The 19,922-nt window shown below is 43.4% G+C and overlaps 1 protein-coding gene across 5 annotated transcripts in view; it reads right to left on the bottom strand.

Annotated features, from left to right (window-relative positions):
• Positions 1–19,922, bottom strand: part of TENM4 (teneurin transmembrane protein 4) — a 587,496-nt gene that overhangs the window by 26,243 nt on the left and 541,331 nt on the right. For all 5 annotated transcript variants that reach the window (XM_064505185.1, XM_026096126.2, XM_026096128.2 and 2 more), the window contains 2 exons: positions 8,654–8,826; positions 3,965–4,200 (listed from right to left, as the gene is read on the bottom strand). In XM_064505185.1, coding sequence (XP_064361255.1) covers positions 3,965–4,200; positions 8,654–8,826 — 409 coding nt within the window. The remainder of the gene's footprint in view (positions 1–3,964; positions 4,201–8,653; positions 8,827–19,922) is intronic.

Below are 19,922 nucleotides of genomic sequence, written 5' to 3'. Positions count from 1 at the left end.
TTTTTGAGATATGTGGGAGCACCTGAGAGTGAAACAGCAAGGTAGGAGAGAAATGATGTAGCAGAGTCAGTGGAGAAGTGGTGTGCTGTGTGTCCTGTCAGCCTGGAAGTACATGGGAGGAAAATGCAGGAGGACCACTTTTGTGTTGTGTGGGCAGACATCGGCGGTGAAACCTGGAGAACTGCAACACCACAGAGCCAAAAGTCAAGAGGAGTCTCAGAAGCTGAGGTCAGAAGAGGACTGAGGTCAGAAGAGGCAAAAACATGGCTCAGAAATGTGGGACGGCACTGAGGGTATTCATTGCCAGTCGAGAAAGAAGGAATTAGTGCTAGATGATGCAAGCATGAAGATGATGCCAGAGGAGGCAAGTGTAAAGATGATTGCCAGCATATGAATAATGAAGGTAAAAGGCAGATAAGACTCAAGGAAAGAAACAGCTAGCATGGAAAGGTAGATAATGCTTAACTTAAATACACAGCAGAGTTTGAAACAGAATGTAAATGGGTAAGGGGAGAAAGAGGAAATCAGCTAAAAGCCCATTGTAACAAGCAAGCTGGGAAACAATTAAAAAAATATCAAAACTCCAAGTAAGATGCACATATGTAACCAACAGAGCAATTTGATATCTTGTAGGTGCTTGTTGCCATAAATACAGAAACAGAAGCAGCAGTTGCATGCAAATTTTTTTTTTTTTTTTTTTTTTCAGGAAGGAATAATGTCTCTGCCTTCCACCTATTCCCAGAGCATATCCAGCCCAGCAGCTGCAGCTTCTTCTGCTGCTGGTGTCTGCCAAGAGAGCTGGAAAGAGCTCTTCCAGGACCGGGACAGTAATCCAGGCTGAATGTGGTCTCTCTGATCCATAAGCCAACAGCAGTGCCATTCACCGTGCTGGAAGGACCAAATAACAAGTCCCTGGACAGCTCTTAAGCTCAGTCCAAATCTCTGTATCTCATTATTGGTGCCCTAAGTCATTCCACCCGCCCTACTCTCTGGCAAGGGACTTCTGCTGGACTAGTTGGAACCAGCTTCTCTTTTTACGATTTTTTTTATGATTTGTTTTCTCCTGCTCTCTCAGCGAAATCTCCCTTGTCTCTGAGAAGCACTGCAATGCCAATAGCCACCTTCAAGGTGACAGGCATGGTGAACCCTACACTCCCTACACAGGGTCTAAATCTTTTCATCCTTGTTCAAGGACATGCCTTGAATAAGAGTGAATTTTCTGCAGAAGCAGTGACAGGGCTGCAGGCTTCAGTCCAACAAGCAAGTTTTATGGTGAGCAGCTAAATAAGGTGCCATCCTACATCCCAGGGTCTTTATCCCAGAAAGGACTCTGAAAAGCTCCTGGAGAAGGCTTTTGCCCCTCAGAGCACTTGACAAGACCTGTGTTCAGTACAGGACTGAGCCAGGGTAAATTTAAATCCACCGTTCTCAGTGCATTTGACCCCTCCATAAGGTGTGAGAGACCAAGTTTAACCCCAAACTCACATGCCACAGCAGATCCATTTAATACCTTTGCCTGCTCTAATGCAGGCATTAGAGCAGGAACATAAACACTCCACTTGGTACCATCTCTGATTTCTCTTGCGCCTTTTTTTGCTCTCTTTTAGCTTAAATTATAACAGAATAACACACATTGATCTCCCTGGGTGCACAAGAGTTACAAAGCACAGAAAAATGAAGATTTCTCATGAAAATACTGTGGCAACCTTCTGTAGAAGATCACAAACAATACTTCAGCAACGAGACCTACAGGACTCAATGACATCCCACTGGTAAACAGCTGCTGACAAAGGCATTTCCCCAGTAAATTGCTAGAATTGTTGGGGTGGCCATATCCAGCCCTCAATGCCTTACATAAATTCAGGAGATGGAAAGCATGCTTTTTTCCAGGGAATTTCCCCTTTTAGAGTCTCTGGCCAGATCCTGTTCTTCCCATCGCGAAGGCCCCGCGGAGTGATGCAGCACTGCAGTCTCACTGGGGTGCTCTTTCCCCTCGGAGCACTGTAGCTTTGCTGCTGTCCCAAACTAGCAGTGAGGCAAGGGTGAAAGTGTTGATATACTCACATATGGCAGAAAATAATGAAGTTTCCGAAAATGAACAAAATCATGTTCAACTGAACTTCTCTAAGCTTTTCCCTTGCTAGGGAAAGTGATAATTACTCCTGCGAGGGGAGAGGAGAATATGACACACGTAGTTGTTAAATACGGGGCAATCCCCAGGGAGGCAATTAGCACCTTGCAGATTTACAGCTATGGGGTGCAGATGCTGCCATGCAGGTACAGAGAGGCAGCTTAAAACTTCTTGTATACACTCAGCCACTTTGAACCCCTGAAGAGAGCCATAACTGAGCCCTCCAATAACGTAAGATACTCTTCTGCTTCACTAGAAGCAGGGACAGGCTCTGATAGACTCAAAATGTGAATAAATGCCAGCAGATTTACAGGAACACCAGTAACCAGCCTGAAAACTCATTTTGCGAGTGCTTTTCTGAATGCAGTAAAATATAAAACAAAGACACGTTCTGTGTTTGAGAGAATCTGCTGTGAAGATTTTGGAAGATAAAGCTGGCATGGGCAGCTGAGCTGCAGCTAAATGAGTGGAAACTGCTTTGAACACCAAATAGCTGTGAGACAGCTGCAGATTTCAGAAGCCTGTCTCCTTTCGGAGACAGACTTGTCTAGTAATTTCATTGGTTATTAAAATAGAAAGAAAAACCCAAAGACCAAACAAGAAAGCTGATGCCAGCTGATCTGCAGGCATACAGCAGTTCCCAATGAAGGAGCAGCCTCCAGCTTCACTACTGTTTGCACAGTTTGCTCCTGATTGGAAAAAAAAAAAAAAAAAAGAGCAAGCATGTGAGGCCATCCACACAAGGGGAAAGGAGCAACTGATGGCTTGGGGAGGGTGAAGAGCAATACTTGGCAAGTGTGAATGAAGCCAGACAGGGGAAAATTCACACCAAGGTGGCAGGGGGCACACAGCAGGGAAGAGAGAGAGATGCAGAGTGAGGCCTGGGAAATACATATTCTGAAACCAATGCATTAATATTTACTGCAGAGCTTAAGTGGGAATAAATAGCTCCAGTCGTTTTGCTATGGTGGCATTACACAGCACTAAGCATTTTTCTCAGAGGGTCTGAACCTGCCAGGTGCTGAGAAGGCTCCTAGAAACTGCTCTCAAGCCTGCAACGCTGAGAACGGCAAGGCGCAGGATGACTGTGCAGCGCTGGCTGTTATTACAAGTTACCAGCCTTGCTAGCCGTTAGCAGAAGAATTACAGGCTTATTGAGCAAGATCTTTAAACAGCCCTGACAAGTCTGCAGCGCACTGTGTGGAACGATGTTTTCAAAATACATCGGTCTCAAGCCCAGGAAGGACCACACGTTCCTGGAGGAGAGCGAACCACCAGGCTGGAGCCGTTTACAACACTTCACCTTGGGGAACAACTGCAATCACAGGGCAATAGCCTGCAACGTCAGCTCTTCCCCAGATTAGCAAGTTTAAGGAACCCAGCAATTTTTCTGAGGCTGCTCAATGAACACTAATGCTAAGAAAACTTTCTGTGCTCAGGTGTATGTTATTGCCAGCAGTGCAGGCACAAAATGCCTACTCTAAATGGAGCATATTTTTATGATTATGTTCTTCCCTTGCATGCTTAAACAGCCTGACATGGTGGTTAAACCTGTAGCACCCAGTGGGAGGTCATGCACTGCCAAGCACACGGAGGACATAAAGGAATCAGCAATACTATCTGTGACGGCTGAGCAAATGCCCACACATAAGGAGATATGAGGATACATTTAATCATACAGGTTGTGTCAATGAGAATAAACAGCTAGTTCTCTGTGCTGCAGCCTCATCTCTATTCCAGGTGTCAGAAACGAGCCCTGTCCCTTTCTGTCATGAGACTGGGGACTGATAAAACAGGAAATTGAGTCCCAAAGTGCTCACACTTCTCACTTACCCTCAGTCGCCGTCCAAAGACAGTGACCTGCCCTCTTGCTTGCTCCTTCCTCTGCCTCCACTCAACCAGGTTGAGGCCGTTGTCGATGGGCAGGGTCACATTCCTCTTCCCCACAGTGGGGTTAACGGTACCCGCCAGCAGATGTGGCTCAGTTTGCAGGGCCACCTCCATGCCGTTAGCGAGCATCAGCCTGAGAGAGCCATCAGCACCGATGTAGTAGCTGTTTCGCACTTGGTCTGAAGGCAGAAAAGAGATATTTTCAAATGGATGTCCAGTGATACAACCCCAGCCTTTCATTTTCTCCTCCACTCAGGCTTCTTCGGATAATTGTAACTAAATGCACTCAGTCGCTCACAGTGAGTGAAACCGTTGTTTCATTGGTGAAAATCAGGATGGACAATCTCTCTTTCAGTCTGATGAGAGTTTCATTTTCTGTCCCTCAAATTCTTGCAGAAAAAAAATGTTACACAGGTTAAGAAAAGCTCCAGTGGAAGAGCTGCATAATACCCTAGCAAAGCACGTAGGTTCAAACATCTTCTTTTAGGCTTGGATAAAGGCCTTCACTAAAAGACTAGGTGGAGAGATAGTTATTCTAAATCACAGTCATGTTGAAGACTTTCCACATATATCTTAAAGATCCCAATTTTACTACAATTCATGATCAAGTGGGGCCACCTACTTCTCTTAGCTTATTCAATGTCTCACAAGTGACAGGAAATTGCACAGCAAGTTAATGCTAACCAGTTCCCCAAACAAAAGCCAATCCCTCTCACTTGGGAAAGCTTTCAGGAAGGAACTGAAGACTGCACGTTTAGAGAGACAGCTGGAGGCACTAGGCGTTCACACATCTCCAGACATCTGGCCTCCACTAGCTCCTGAAAGATCAAGCAGATCCTGAGGCCAGGATTTGGGAGTTAAGGAATGGAAGAGGAGAAGAAAAATATCCCTTCCACATCTTTCAGGAACTAGACAGGCTGAAACTTTGTTCTTTCAAATTCCAGCTGTTATTTCTGTCTGCAGAAAGGAGCTCATAAAGGGTAAGAAAGCATGAGACTTGCTCACTGCAGAATGCCTTTAAAAGTACATTATTCAAAGATTTCCTTATCTGAAGCTCCTCAGAAGCTGGAAAACATTACCATTTCTGTCTCCCAGGCTGCCATAAATACCTAATTGTGAATAAAAACTCTCATTAAAAATTCAGTCAATTGTTTTTCCATTCTGAGGCAAGTTGGGTTTTGTTCACTAGTTCTTCTACCATAGATCAGCAGGAAATGAGGTCACAGCAAAATTACCATCTCTCATCTGGCTGAAACAGATCAGCAAAGAGTACAGTTTGGTATAACTGGGAAAGGAAACCTGACACCACTTGGTCTCCCTTTCTGTGAGTTTGATCCTGCTCCCTTTATAGCCAGCTGGAGTCTTGCCACATTGATCTCAGCAGGACCACAGTTCAGCTTACTGTATGTGGTTAACCTAGTGATGGTGTGAAACCATTACAGTTATGGCATTGGATCTTACCACTATAAATGTACAATGATCCATGGCGTAGATCAAATATACTTTGACTATACCATTGACTACTTAAATCAATGGTCTTGTGACATAGGCTTCAGCAGGATCAAACCCATGGATACTCAGTGCTTGATTCTCCATGTGGAGAGGAAGGGCACAGTCAGCTAGCTGTGCCTCCTTAGTTCTGAGATGCTTGATCTTGTGAAAAAGGGTCAGGAGATCCACTCTCAGTCAAATCAGTGAAATGTCTTATGGTATATCCCTCCTTCCTTCATCCTTCACCAGCAGGGGAAAGCTTGAAGTTTTCTGTGAAATCCTCTGGATATGCAATGTTCCCTTGGGGTCACTTAAGCACCTCAGAGGAATTATGGTGGATTGGCACATCCAACCCCAGTGGTGTGGTACAGTGTGGAGAATGTAAATCTTCTACTTTCAAGATTTTCCTAGGAGAAGACTCTTCTCTAGTTTTGGAAAGCATTTGTCAAGCGCTATGTGAAATCTAGGCGCCATTGTATGCTGTATTTTATGCTGATTTGGCTCTGGGGCCCTATTTTGGCCTTGGACAAACACTTTGTCATTAGTCCAGATGACAAAACCGCATAGAGGTGCTGAGATGCCTGTTAGCTGTGCAGGCTCCTAAATCCAGCTTATATGAACGAGTAACCTCCTAGAAATGCCTTCTCAGGTGCCTTAAAGTGACTTTTTGATGTTCTACTCAAGCCTGCCTAAGTGGCAATGCTTTGTCTCACGACTAATGAGGTGCTCAGAGCCCTTGCTCTAGGCAGCACCTCAGGGACCTTGAGGCGACGTCTCTTTCTCATCAGCAGCACCAAGCATGAAGATATATCTTGAGCATCCCTAAGTCCTGATGGAATAGAAAATGTACGTATTTACAAGGGTGCATGTTTGTCTGTTCAGACAGCCCTAATGTCCACCTCGGATGAGGGAGGAGGATTTTCAAAACTTTGTACAGTGTTTAACTCTGACCTGAGGGTTTTAGGGCTAGGAGATGCCTCAGCTGACATCTGCCTCAGATGTCAGCTGACAGCAGAGTATCCCATCCACTGCACAGGGAGTTGATTACCTCAGGACAGAGGGTCCCAGTAGGGGACAGGGTGTCTATGGATGACAGTTGTTTTCAGCAGACTACAGCTAATGACTTCTGAGTGTCTGAACTCTAACTCCTACCAAAAACAACAGGATTTAGGCATTTAAATACCTTTTTCAGATCTGTTTCTGGTCTCTGTGTGGAGCCATAAAATGTCTCCATCTCGCACTGATTGTCGCCAGAGCTTGTTCACAGTGTGATCCAGGTTTCTTGAAAGGTTCACGAAGGATTTGTGAAAGCTGGCCAGAGCTGTGAGCTCATAATGAAAATGCACCAGCAGCTCTCCTGCAAAGGAAATCTGCAATATGCATTTTCTCTGGAGAATGACCAAGAGGGCTCCAGCTTCATCCACTGGGGAGGCACTCAGAAGGCAAATTACACTTCAGCTGTGCTCAATTGATCCCTGGGCAGCTCCAGTGGCTCTTGTTTCAATTGCTACAGTGAAGCCATGAACAAACAACTGCCTCAATTTGGGAATTCACGGTCCCTAATGTTTGTGTGAAACCCACCTTCAGCAGGTTCCAGGCCACCCCTGACACAACATTATCCAGATCTTCATTTTAAGGTAAGTATGCTTTTCATACCCAAATAATTTCATAATTTTATACTTCTGAACATGGTTAAGCTGTTTGTAATACTGTATGTCCTAATGGCAACAGTGCCCCTGTGCTGGAGGGCAGTACAATGAGATAATTGACCGTGGCACAATTATGTAACTGTGCCTTCAGCTCTGGATGTATAAATCACATCGCAGTCAATTATCTCACTAAAGAGCCCCCAACAGCGGGTTCTATTGCTTAATTAGGCTCTTGAGGTGAAGCCAGCCTCGTGTCTGTGCAGTTGCCAGACGTCTCAACGTGAGTGAATTTGAGATGGGGCAGGGTGGGCTGGATCTGCCTTGCATGCTGAAGTAAAGAATAAAACAGTCATTTCCCTATGGGAATACTCAGTATGGTTTTAAGGGTCTGGTACCCTCTCAGCTGCACTCTCCAGAGGCACAAAGGTAGTAATCAGTCATAGTAGGCACTTTTTCTTTTGGAAACCCTGCCTTTAGTACAGGCAGGGAGAGGGAAATGGATGTCCCAGAGATGCAGAAACAAACGTGACGTTGGAATATGTTGGTTTCACTGGAGCATTTTGTTCCTCACGAGAGGAGTGAAGTTTTACACCCTATTGCCATCAGACACAGACTAAGGGAGAGTAAGAGTTAGGGAGTAAGAAAAACAAAGAGTCTGTCTGTCCTTTCTCTTCCTTCAGGCCCCAGGAACAGAAATGATGGCACAAACAGACCCAAAGGATATTTTAACCTGGAGATCCAGATTGGTATGGCTTGTGCACTGTAACTTCTGTCCCTGCCAGTATGTCAGCAATGTTTTCCCCTATTTATTCTTCTTTCCTTTCCCACTTCATCACCTTCTCTTCCACCTCGTCAATCCGTTGTTAGCCCACCTTATTGTCACTGACAGAACTGTGCTCATTTACAACAGCTGCAGATCAGTCCCACCAGTCCCACCCTGGCTGCTCACTTCTCCTTTCTCCTCTGTGCCACTTCACATCACCCTTTTACTTGAAATGTAGGCCTTTTGGGGACAGCAATGGTCATTTGTCTGGATGCTGCCTTGTGAATGTTTGAACAGCCAGTGAACAAAGAGTCACAGAGATCTCTGGTAACCAGCTGGAAGCCTATTCCAGTAGGAGAGTAACTCCTTATGCCGGAATCCATTAAGAAAGAGAAGCAAAGGGGTCAGCTGGAAGTGCAGTTAAGATTTCTGCAACCCTTTTTGTTATAACAATAATGGTAATGATGATGGGGGACTGTACTGCATGAGGGCTGCACAGCAAGGAAACTGGCTGAGAATGAAGCAGAAAACAGCTGCAGAACAACTGCTGAGCTAGGGGATGTGGCTAAGCAGGTGTGAGCATGCATGTGTATCAGCATGTGGGGAGCTCTGAAGCACTGAGGATGCAGGTGATTTTTTGGTGTTGGAATTATCAAGATGATGTCTGTCTCCTGATGGAAAATTGTTCATGTACAGCTTGGCCAGGAGAGGGACAGTGGTCTGACTCACCTTGGAGAAGGGTGTAGAAGGCTCCTGATGCTGACAAGTTGGTTGTTATGGTAACATCATCCTTGCTGGAGGTTTCTACCTGGACATGCACAGAGCTGTCGGTGTCGCTGCGGAAGCTGCTCACTTGGCCAGTGGGGAAGGTCACGTTGGTCAGACGGCCAAAGCTGTCATACCTGAAAAGGTAGAGTGAAGTCAACAGCATGAACAGAGGACTGGAGTACTGGAACTGTCCTGTAAAGCAGAAACTGTCTTAGAAGTCTTCACCTAGATTTTTCCCCAAAGAAAACCTGCTGTCAGTCAGGACTGCCTTAACATTTTTGGCTTTATGAGAAGGGCAGGGTTTAGCTAAAGAAAAGCATATGAACAATACAAAATGACTAAATAAACATTAGCCTGTATTTTATCAACATCTTTCTGATACTTATCACCTGCATTGTGCTCCTTTACAACAGAGTAACCTTATTTCCCGTTCACTGTGACTTACGGAAACGCACCTCTCTGCGCATCTTGTCTAGCAGAACTACGAGTTTCTGAGGGCCATCAACTGTTTTGGCTGGTTGTGTCCTGAGCCCTTTAGCAAGTTTAATTTTTTCTTTTGTATTTTAAAAACGAATGTTAAGGTAAAGGAAAGGACCTGCCAGACTGGCTACCTCAGGTAGAGAGCTGTCCTCTGTGAACATGGAGTAGAGCCCTGAGCACAACTGAGACTCCAGCATCTACTTTCTACTGTTCCTAAGACCATCTGGAAGGATTGATTTAAATGCATAAAAAAGCACTTCAGTTTTCACCCCTACTGAGTCCTTGGCTTTTCCAATGAAAGAGTCAACATAAGCGCCATCTGGGATGGTTTCTGTGATGTGGACACCTGTCTACTAGGGCCCAGATGAAGTAAGCTGTATATATGCAGGTCACACAGCAGTTAATGAGCTGGGAGGGTTATTTTTTCGATAAAAAGGAGAGCAGACACCTGTGCCTAGAGGTCTCCTGAGTAGACTAGAAGTGGGTACTCATGCTGAAATTCTCGCAGGATTAGGAAGAAGTAAAGTAGGGCAAATACACCACACCACCTTCCATCTGCAGCACTGCAAAAGGGGTACCCTTAGGTCACACACTGAGCTAAAAGCAGAGGGCTGCCAAGAGAATACTTTGGTTGTGAGGATAGGTTTTTCAGGAGGAGTATTCCCTTGCGTAGATCAAAATGAAGAGCTGTGGGAAGCTGTACTGCCTTATCTCCAAAGAGCTGCTGGGTTTTCTAGAAGATGGGCCATCAAGGAAAGGATATTTAAGTAGTCAGGGAGAAAGAGTAGAAAGAATCCTTCTACCAGCAAAAATGATCAATGACAAATGTTTGACTTTTTCAAGTCCTGGTGACAAGAAAGTACAAGAAAACATGTCATTTGGGCAAAGCTTAATGATGGGTGAGCAAAGAGGACTCATTCTCCTGCAGCACTCACTGGTGAGCCTTTAACGGAGCACAGTGTCCAGTTAACGGCACCATTCTTCAGAATGATGAAGTAATATAAATGATATTAAGGATAAAGAGCTTAAAAAACATGACCTAAGAGGCAAAGTCAGAGAACTGAAAGCTGGAAAAAAAAAAAAACCCTCTGAAAACTGAAAGCTGTTTTAGAAGAGAGGAAACAAAGAAGAGGGAACATGCCACCATGACAACAGTTGTTCTAAAGAGGACTATAATTACTTTCCTATACTGTCCACTGAGGATGTGACAGAAAGCAATCAGCTAATTTGAGGCAAGGGAAATCCACGTCAGAGATTGGGGAACATTTTCCAGATCCAAGCAGAGGAATAGGTTACCAGATGGAGCACTGGAAACCCCATTGCTGGATGCTTTCAAGAATAGTTGAGAAGAATGTGTCAGAGAAGGTCTGGATGCAGTTGATCCTGCCTCAGAGGGAGAAGATGGTTGAGGTGACCCCTTGACCCTCCTCTTCAGGATTGCTCTGAACTGAGGAATAAGATAACAGATCCCATTCCCTCTAACAACAAAAAACTAGGAAAAGCGCTGCAGAACTGCAACCCAAGAGAGACCCAGGAGTAGCCACTGGACTGGCTCTACACTATGGAGAAAACCAGACTTGGCTATTCTCTTCTATTCTCTTTTGTTCAGATTTGTACACAGTGCTGGTACTTCACTTTTGACAATAGACTGACAACGAATTACTGTGAGGAAGGGTTGGTTGAAAAGATGATTTATGCCCAAGTTTAATATTTAGTATAAAATGACTGAACAAATGAGCTTGTTAGAAGTCTCTCCAGCCCTTGCGTTTTGAGACAGTCACGTGAGACTCTTCTTGCCCACTGGGCAGAGGCTGAGGAATGGCAGAAGAAAGCATTTGGCCCACCACAGTGTCAGCCTATCAGTCATGGAATTATCCATGCAAAGAGGATTGAGGACTTGCCCTTTCCCTTCAAGATCTTGGTGATTAATCAGCTACTTGTGAAGTGGAAAAGAAGGAAGAAAAGAAAAAAAAGAATAAATTCAGAACTGCATTGCAGGAGTTTGGCAGAGACCAGTTAAACCTTTTCCAATTAGCTAGAAGAAAATGGTTTGGATCTACATTGAATCTCCTTGCAAAAGCCAGAACTAAAGTGCTCTCAGCACTGAGTGCTTTGCTCAGTGTATGTGGCTGCTCTGTTTGCACTGAGACAGGAAGCATTTTGATTGTACTTTCTGCACAGGCACCCGCACATCTTCTAAAATATGTGAGTCTTAAATTAAAAACATCATAGGAGATATCTTTATCCCATTTGCTGAGACAGGACACAAGGGACATGATTTAGTCTTTGCCCTGAGTAGAGGGAACATTGTTATCTCTAAAGGTGTGTCCTGTAACATCACAAATTCTTTCTACAGAGACATCAACAGTCCTATATACAAAGCACAGTCTGAACTGTAAGGGTAGACTCAGATCCAAAATGCTCAAAACTTTATGGAAGATAGGCTCTGAATTTAGCACCTCTGACTTGGTGGCATTAGCAACTTAAAGTGAAGGATCCTGCTATATATATCAAAAAAGAGAGAGAAATTTTATAGATCACTATGAAAAAAGAGAGAGAGATGCTGATGAAATTGATCCTGATTCACCTTCTAAATAATGGCACAAATCTTGACAAGCTGCACTGAAGTCTAGGAGGTGACTTTGGTGTAGTATGAGTGTGAGCACAAGAAGAGCCAGGTCCATGCATTAGAGGAAGAAGGAGAGCAAAAGCCACGATGGGGACAGAGAGCTCCTTCATATGATGGACAGGTGGCTGCTATTTCATTTAAGTGCTGAGTCACTGTCCTCTGAGTCATATGATTTATCCTAATCAAACGACACTCAGCACCATGCTGCGAGCCAGCACAAAACCTATACTCCGTAAGTCTTACATACGTGCTCCAAATGGAGCCCCACAAAGCCTGTAGACAACTGTTTAACACAGCCCCAGATATCAGCAGACACCCAGCTCCTTCGACTCGACTTGATCCCTGGATACCTACCTCCACAGCGTCCTCACAGACGTTCCTCCAGCCCTCTACCATCCTCCCAGCAGTTGATAAACACTCACCTTCCCCGCAACATCCCTCCACCCCACTCTCAGCAGCCCCAGGCTCCCTCCACTGTGCCCCAGACACCTCCCACCCAGCTCCCATGGCACTGAAGGGATCTGACGCTAGCCTGCTCACATAACTTCACAGTCTCTCGTCTCCTCAACGGGACCAAACGATGATTTTCTGCTCCTCCACAATGGCAGGATAATGGGCAAATATACCAATTAGCTCTGCCTAAGCAAACTGCCTTAGAACATGACGAAAAAGACCGAGAAAGTGCATGATGGTGCCTAGAACTGTGGGCACACATTTTTCTTTTTAAGTCAAGCCGAATGAGAACAATAAACGTAATTTACACAGTTACATTTTTACAGCTGTACAAAACTCACGCTGCGGGGGAGAATTTCACCACAAGCAAGGGCTGCAATTTGGGACTTAGGCTCCCAAGAAGCAAGGCTAATTTTGGGCCAGAACAGTCTGGAATGCTGTGCTGGAAACAGTTTAAGATGTCTGCACATGTACATTACAGTTTTGGCACCTCCTTAGCCACCAAATTAGCCTCTGTCAGAAGTAACCTGGACCATCTGTGTTTTCTGCATTCGCGGGGGCTGCTGCACCTCTGCCGAGCAGCGAGGCAGGGGCTCTGCGAGCGCTCGCTTTGGGGCGACGGCTCACCTACTTGCAGCTGCCGTACGGAGAGAGGAATGTGAGAAAGTCGCACAACCGGGCTGTTAACATTTTTATTATTATTTTTAATTAGTGGCAGATGAAGTGTAACACACATCCAGACAAAAACCCCTTTAAGTGCTGTGGTGGCAATGAGAAAGGAGGTGCCGGAAGTTAGTTCGCGTGGACACACACAGGCTTTCCTCTTGGCAGGCAGTTTTTTCTTTTTTTTTTAATTATTTTGCTTAGGATGGGAGCATTTTTCCTTTTTATCTTGAATTAGAGCATACAGCACATACATGATGTCATCTATTACACACCCACAGTCTCCCAGGACACAACAGCTTGCAGGCTTCCACATTTTGTACAGATAATGTGTTTAACAAATTAAACCACTGACACGGGTGTGTCGGTTCCTTCCACTCCTGCTTTCAGCCCCATAAAGGCACTTATATGACAAATCCTCAGCTTGGAGAGGAAGGCCAAACAACTGGTTCTTACGTACGTGCAGGTGCGCGCCGGTATTTGTAGTAAGATAAATCTCTTCTAGTCAACTCATTTCGCAGCTAAGCCGCGTAGGCCTGTTTCCATAGCCTAAGGATTTAGAGGTGGGCCAGTTTTCATCACAGCCTAAGACTTCTGTGTTCTCCAAATGCTCTGAAAGCAGCAGAATTAAGGAAATACTGAAGCAGAGGAATGCACACAGCAGCCACTCGGAGCAATGAATTCATCACCTGCTAACACAGCTGCTGCCTCCCATTCAAACCTGCTGCAGAGACTCAGCATTTACAATTACAGTGACAATTATTAGGCCAGCAAAGGAAGCTGTTGCCATCCATTCCCAATTGGAAATGTATTTAGCTAAGGTTCAATGCACAGAATTAAAATGGTATTTGGTGCTTATGAGGCCTAATTGTTAGCTTGTAAACATTCAGAGCTTTCATTTATCACATTACCATTGTGTAGAGACCTGGGCCTTGGGAATTAAAGAGAGCATCCTAAGTACCGTCTATTCAGAAATCAATTCCTTGCCTGACTCTCTGGGTTTCCTCATTTTAGCTTTTTCACATTTCATCAGCCTTTTAAAAGTACAAGTTAAATAGATTGGGAAAAAAAAATCACTGTAATAATATTGCATTTAGTGCCAAAGTGTCCTAATGTACCTGGCAAACTATATTTTGTGTGTGATTATACACTCATGCACTCACCACCGAATAAGCTTGTCCCTTCACAATTTTTCAAACAACTTTAAACACAACATTAAAAATAAATCTACAACAGACAAACCAGTACTACTCCAATATGTATGAAGGTGAGTCCTCTCCCTAATGACACAAAGCCAGTATGCAGCCACTGTTTGTAGAGTTTCCTGAGTGCCCAAATGAGAAGAGGAAAATCTCTCTCTCTAGCTGTCTTTATGACCTTCATAATTCCATTGATTCTCACCTAAACTCTGACACCAGGCACACATTTCAGGCCAGGGCAATGGCTCAAAACATGACTTCACAACTTAGTGACAGTGCTGGAGAAGTGTTATTTCATCTGGGCAGTTACTGAAGTTTCACTGTAACTTTTTCAGAGGAATGATAAGAATACACCTAATTATACCATCATGAAGAAAGTGTGAAGCGACGAGCAGGCATCTTCATAAAGGAGACAGAAGAGGAGGGAGAGGAAAGGCCGAAGGTGGGTTGTGTTTCTCATGTTCTGGTGTGCTGCAGGAGCAGAAACAGATCCTTGATTGAGCTACTCTGAACCAAGGACTCCACTGAATCCCATAAAACTCAGTGCTATGACCCCAGATACTAGCTGATGATAAAGGTTTGATATTAATGCAGTAAGTTGCCTTTTCTCTTAGTCAAGAAGTGCTGCTCCTAGGAAGGTAATGAGTTTTATTTATCATTCTTTTTGACTATGAGAGAAGAAATTGCATGGCCTTTACGCAACTACATGGCGGCCTGAGTCTGCATCTAAATGTGGGGTAGATGTTGACCACAATCCCTCCCCTAGTTCTGGTACGCCAGTCACTGAGACCAGGGCATTGACTGGGGCACCAACCACTGCTGCTATTGAGCGGTGGGACCTCTGCTAAGTCCACTAGGAAGCAATTGCTGGGAAGCAATTGAAGGTCCTCTTGTGTACTCAGTCCAGCTGGCTCCTATGTTCCACTTGTTACAGCGTGAGAGATTTGGCAGAGTTTGGTTCTCTGTAAAACAGCATCCTATGTTATGGGTCAAAACTTCCCTCAACCCAGATCTGAAGAGCTGGTTCCACACTACTCGTAACCCTCCAGTCATCCATGAGCCACTTCTTGGTCAGTCCATGAAAAGGTTTTGAATTTCTGGACATGACTGCAGTGATGTGTAAATACTTAAGTTTGTATCTGAGGAGATGACCTTCAGAAGTAATTGGGCACACAAAGGACTTAAGCAAAAGAGCCTCATACTGGCTAAATAATGCACAGAAGGTTTCACTTTGGCTCAGGGGGAAGTTGAGCTAATGTACAGTGCTACCATGTCAACGAGCTAATCAAGATAATTGCCATATTCTTGATTTAAACAAATACATTAGTAAGAATTTCCTGATTCTGAAGTAGAGATAAACAACAACTGCTAACAAACTACGTAAAGGCTGGTAGCAATTCTTTCAGAAAAGCAAAACCAACAAAGAACCAAGCAGTCACACAGCATCCTTTGTCTGGCTTGAGGGATCGAACAAAAAGAAATTGTTACCCTGACAGAGTTTCCAGATCAGCCTCCTTTGTAGCTGATTATCACTGCCACAAGTTCAATGGGAATGCAAGCCTTTAATCCAGTTACTGGACAAACTGAGCTGTTACAATTGCATTAATTGGCAGTGAATGTCAAGCCCTGTGCAGAGGCAGAGAATGTCGACGTAATGTTAAAACCCTGAAAAAAGTCCTAGATAGGTCTTTGGGGACAGGCTAATTACTGCAGAGAGCTAAGTTTCACCCTCGGAGCAAGGGGAAACTATATGCCATCAGATACTAAATCTCACTCTCAGCACTAACCCCAAAAAGCTGGATTGTTACAAGAGGCTTTGGTGCAGAAGGTGTGAAAGCAAGAGCTGGAAGTGCTGTGAGCAAGTCTGCCACCCTCTGAAGACAGGACCTGCCACCTCTTCCTATAGATAAGAAGGACCCACGTTCTAGCCCAGCCCGAACCCTGGGAGGACCTGCATTCCCTGGGCTACCTTGGATATAGACCTTCAGAACTCAGTCTTGCCTCCTCCTCTCAAGTCACACCAGCATTCCTGTATCTCAGAGGTCTTTGCAGCTTTATGATAAAGACTGAGATTTGCCTTGGTATGAGCAACAACTCCGGGAGAACCAGAGACTTGTGCAAGTAGCTGGCAGGAGGAACATTTAAGACTCCTTTGGTCTTGGTGAGCCAGTTCTTCTTTGACCATTGTTCCTAAGAAACATGGCCATATGCACAGATTTGGATACAGTCAGTGTATTTCCAGCAGCAATACTCTCTCACAATTCCTTTCTGCTTATTTATTTATTTATTTTTGATAAAATACCTGTAGTGTTTCTGCTTTTGCAACACCATTACTCTTTCATATTGGGTGTCTGGTTTATGGTCCTTCATATCAAGCAAGGCAAAGGTGAATTTTAAAAGGAAGTTCTTCATGGGGCCACTGGTGCAGTGTAAATTTGCCAGCTGAATTTATGTTTACTCTTAACTTTTAAAGCAGTGGTGTCCAGCCTGCCCTGGCCCATAAACAACTATTATGTGCAGTGAGAAACTAGAGGTAGAGTGCTGTGAGAAGCATCAAGCTTTTCCTCAGACTCAAATTTGATCTCTTAATTTTCCATGGCGGCAAGGAAAATGGAAATATCATGGGCTTCATTTAGCTGTGAGCCAGGACTGAAAGCTACTCAGAGCACCTTCCAGTCACTCATGATAACAGGATTTCTTTAAATCATTTAAACTTTCACACTGTACATTCCCTGATGTTCTGATACAGAAAACAGTAATCTGAAGGTTTCAAACATTTACTTTGGTTTACATCACCTTCTTTGACTTCTTGGATATCACAGGAACTTACATTTCATCCTGCCATGCCTGCACTCGTCCCTGCAGTTTGTCTGACTCATGCATTTCTATCTGGTGAAAAATGTCTTCAGGAAGGTATCCACGGTCATGATTTAAGATACTCAGAAATGGAAAGTATATTGCTTCTCCTGGCTGTTTGCTCTACCGATTAGCTAATCTCAGTCCTAAAAAATTATGCCTTCCTGTCAACTTCAATGTGTCTAGCTTTGCTTTCTAGCCCCTGGTCCTTCTCATGCCTTTCTCTGCTAGATTCAGAGTCCTTCTGAAGCTGATAGTTTTGTGTTGGCATGCCGTGATCTAGACACTTCCCAGTCATCTTTGTGATAAGACAAACAGATCAAGTTTTCTTAGTTCTCCCACATTAAGCATCTTCTCCTCCCGGGGCTTTTTTTTTTTTTTTTTTTCTGTGCACTCTTCAATTTTCACTATGCTTCATAAACAGTAAACTTAAAAGCTGACACTACCACAGGATTTGTGCCACCAATGCTGTACAGGGATAAAATCATCTCCCTACTTCTACTCACTACTAGTAGAATGGGATGAGTAAATGTATTCATGTAGTTTATCCACCAAAGCAACAGGTTAGACAAATTTGCCATGGAATTATACTGAGATATCATACTGAATGGCTTGGTGCTTTGATCACTGCAGTCTCTGAGAGTCAATGCTCACTCCCATTCTTTTGGTGTGGCCTTTTACATGTGTTACTTGGCATTTGACTGTATAAAAACATATTCTGTTTAAATGAAACTTACTTATTGAGCAATCTCAGTCTCTCTATCTTGCCTCTGTTTACTAATCTTCTCATTTTATCATTTCTGATTTTATATTTTTTCCAGATTATGCATGCAAAACGTGGGTAGAATCAAGCCTTGCACAAATTCACCAGGAACAATCCCATTGGATGATTCCCTATTGCTGATTGGCTTTTGAGAGCTACCAAAGAGCAGGTTCTAGAGCCATATGTGCTTATTCACAGCTGAAAAGAAGAGGAGAATAATCTGTTTTCCAAGGCCCTACTGGACACACAGGATCAGCTAGCAGGAGATGTGATGGTCTCAGATTTAAACAAGAAAGATTTAGATTAAGCATATGAAAAAGCTTTCTAACAATAAAAATAAACACCTTATACTTTCTCACAATAAAACACAGGTAAAGGCATCATTATCACTAGAGATATTTATGAACAACTTAGAGGACCAGGATAGGATCCATCTGAGAGAACTACAGACATCTGAAATGTAAACGTCTATATCTGAGCTAATCTTTCTGGACTATTTTTGTGCTAATGGAGAGGGAAAGCTTCAGGATACATCTCCTCTCATCTTAAAGTAGATACCTGATGTAACTCATATGATACTCACCTTGAAAGTGCCTATTTCCCTCCAACACCTATAAAGGGAGGCTGAGGTTCCTAATTCAGATATAGACTTTTACCCTGTGGTTGTATAAAGTGACATCGGAATCTGTCAGGAACAGTTAAATGGAGATAACTGATCAGAGCTTTGGATGAACTATCTCTAAAGACACATTCCTAACTCTATTTTCAGTGATGCTGTGCTATCATACAGTGCCGACTTGCTCTAGTCAAGACTTCCATTTCCATAGTCTAACCCCTGGAGAATACTACCTTCCATTTAGCTCTAAAAAGCGTTCTTATGACTCTTCTGAAGTGCATAAAAGGACCAGAATGATGACTTTCACAAAAGCTCTATTTTGCTGGATAGCAAATAATAACAGAACACTGTTATAAAAATATCCACAGAGTATGCTGGATTTTAGCTTCTGTCTCACTTTATCTCCTCTATATTTTCAGTCACACTTTTAAATAGAAGAGCATGTTTTAGGTATAAATCCAACCATTATTAGCTGTAATATTTAGTTTGCTGCACAGTCCATGGCAACATCTGTTTTCCAGCACAGGAACTATCAGGTTTTTTGCAAAAAGAAAATATTGCCTTGATTAAGCACAATGTTCCTGACAATATAGTGGGCTTCCACTCCTATAGAGAAAAACACCCTACCTTTCCTCCCTAAAGCCTTCCTCAGACAAATTCAATGTAAGAGATGGAAGCGTATTAACTTTGATTCACTGAGGAATATTGCTATAGTAATTGCAAGCAGAACACTGATGGAATGCAAATAACCTTTCAAATGATTCATCACAGAGTTTCCATCAGTTCTTTTCAAGGCAGGAGCACTAATAGCAAGTATCAAGCAAAGAAATTCGAAACTGGGTCTGGAACATTTTAAAGACAGAGCCAAAACAACTGCACGTCTAACACATGCATATCTAGGTTTAGCCAGCTTTCCTTCTCTGGGTCTCTTTTTTTTTGCAGTTTTTCCTTCATAATCTTGGGAACTGTCTATTCTAGCCAAACTGGGCTCTTACAGTGGGTCTATTATTATGGTATCTGAACAATTTCATGTAACCATTTAAACCATATGGGAAATTATGGACTAAAAGGAACATTTCAGAGAGGCAAGAACTGAAAATAAAAATAAAACTAAGAAAGAGGGGAAAGAGTTCTCAATGGCAGGATGAATATGTAGACCATCCTTCTGGATGCCTTTCATTGACTTATCAGCTTTTTTCCTATTTGATATCAGAAATGTACTCTTTTCATGGTATTCATAAGCACAGAATTGCTAGCAGTAATATAAAAAGAAGTATAAACCTTCTTCAAGTCACCGCCATCCCTGGGTTTTTTGGTGCATCCTGCCTTCTCTATTCACAAATTCTTTTGGGCAGGGACAATCCTGAAGAGTTCTGAGACTATTTTTAAAGATCATTGAGGCCAGTTAAAACAACAGAAACAGAGCAGTCCATTAATTATAGAATTGTTTTCTGAGAAAGTTGTCATTAGTCATTGTCAATTGTCATTCTACATCAGCCATTTCAAACAAGCTCAAAAAGACACTGGAGAGTAGGAAGCAGGCGAAAAGCTGTGAAAAAGAGACTATGATG

The sequence above is a fragment of the Dromaius novaehollandiae genome, chromosome 1 (genome assembly GCF_036370855.1).
Source record: "Dromaius novaehollandiae isolate bDroNov1 chromosome 1, bDroNov1.hap1, whole genome shotgun sequence".
NCBI lineage: Eukaryota > Metazoa > Chordata > Aves > Casuariiformes > Dromaiidae > Dromaius > Dromaius novaehollandiae.
Note: the sequence above shows the minus strand (reverse complement) of the source record. Positions and strands in the feature narration are given on the sequence as shown.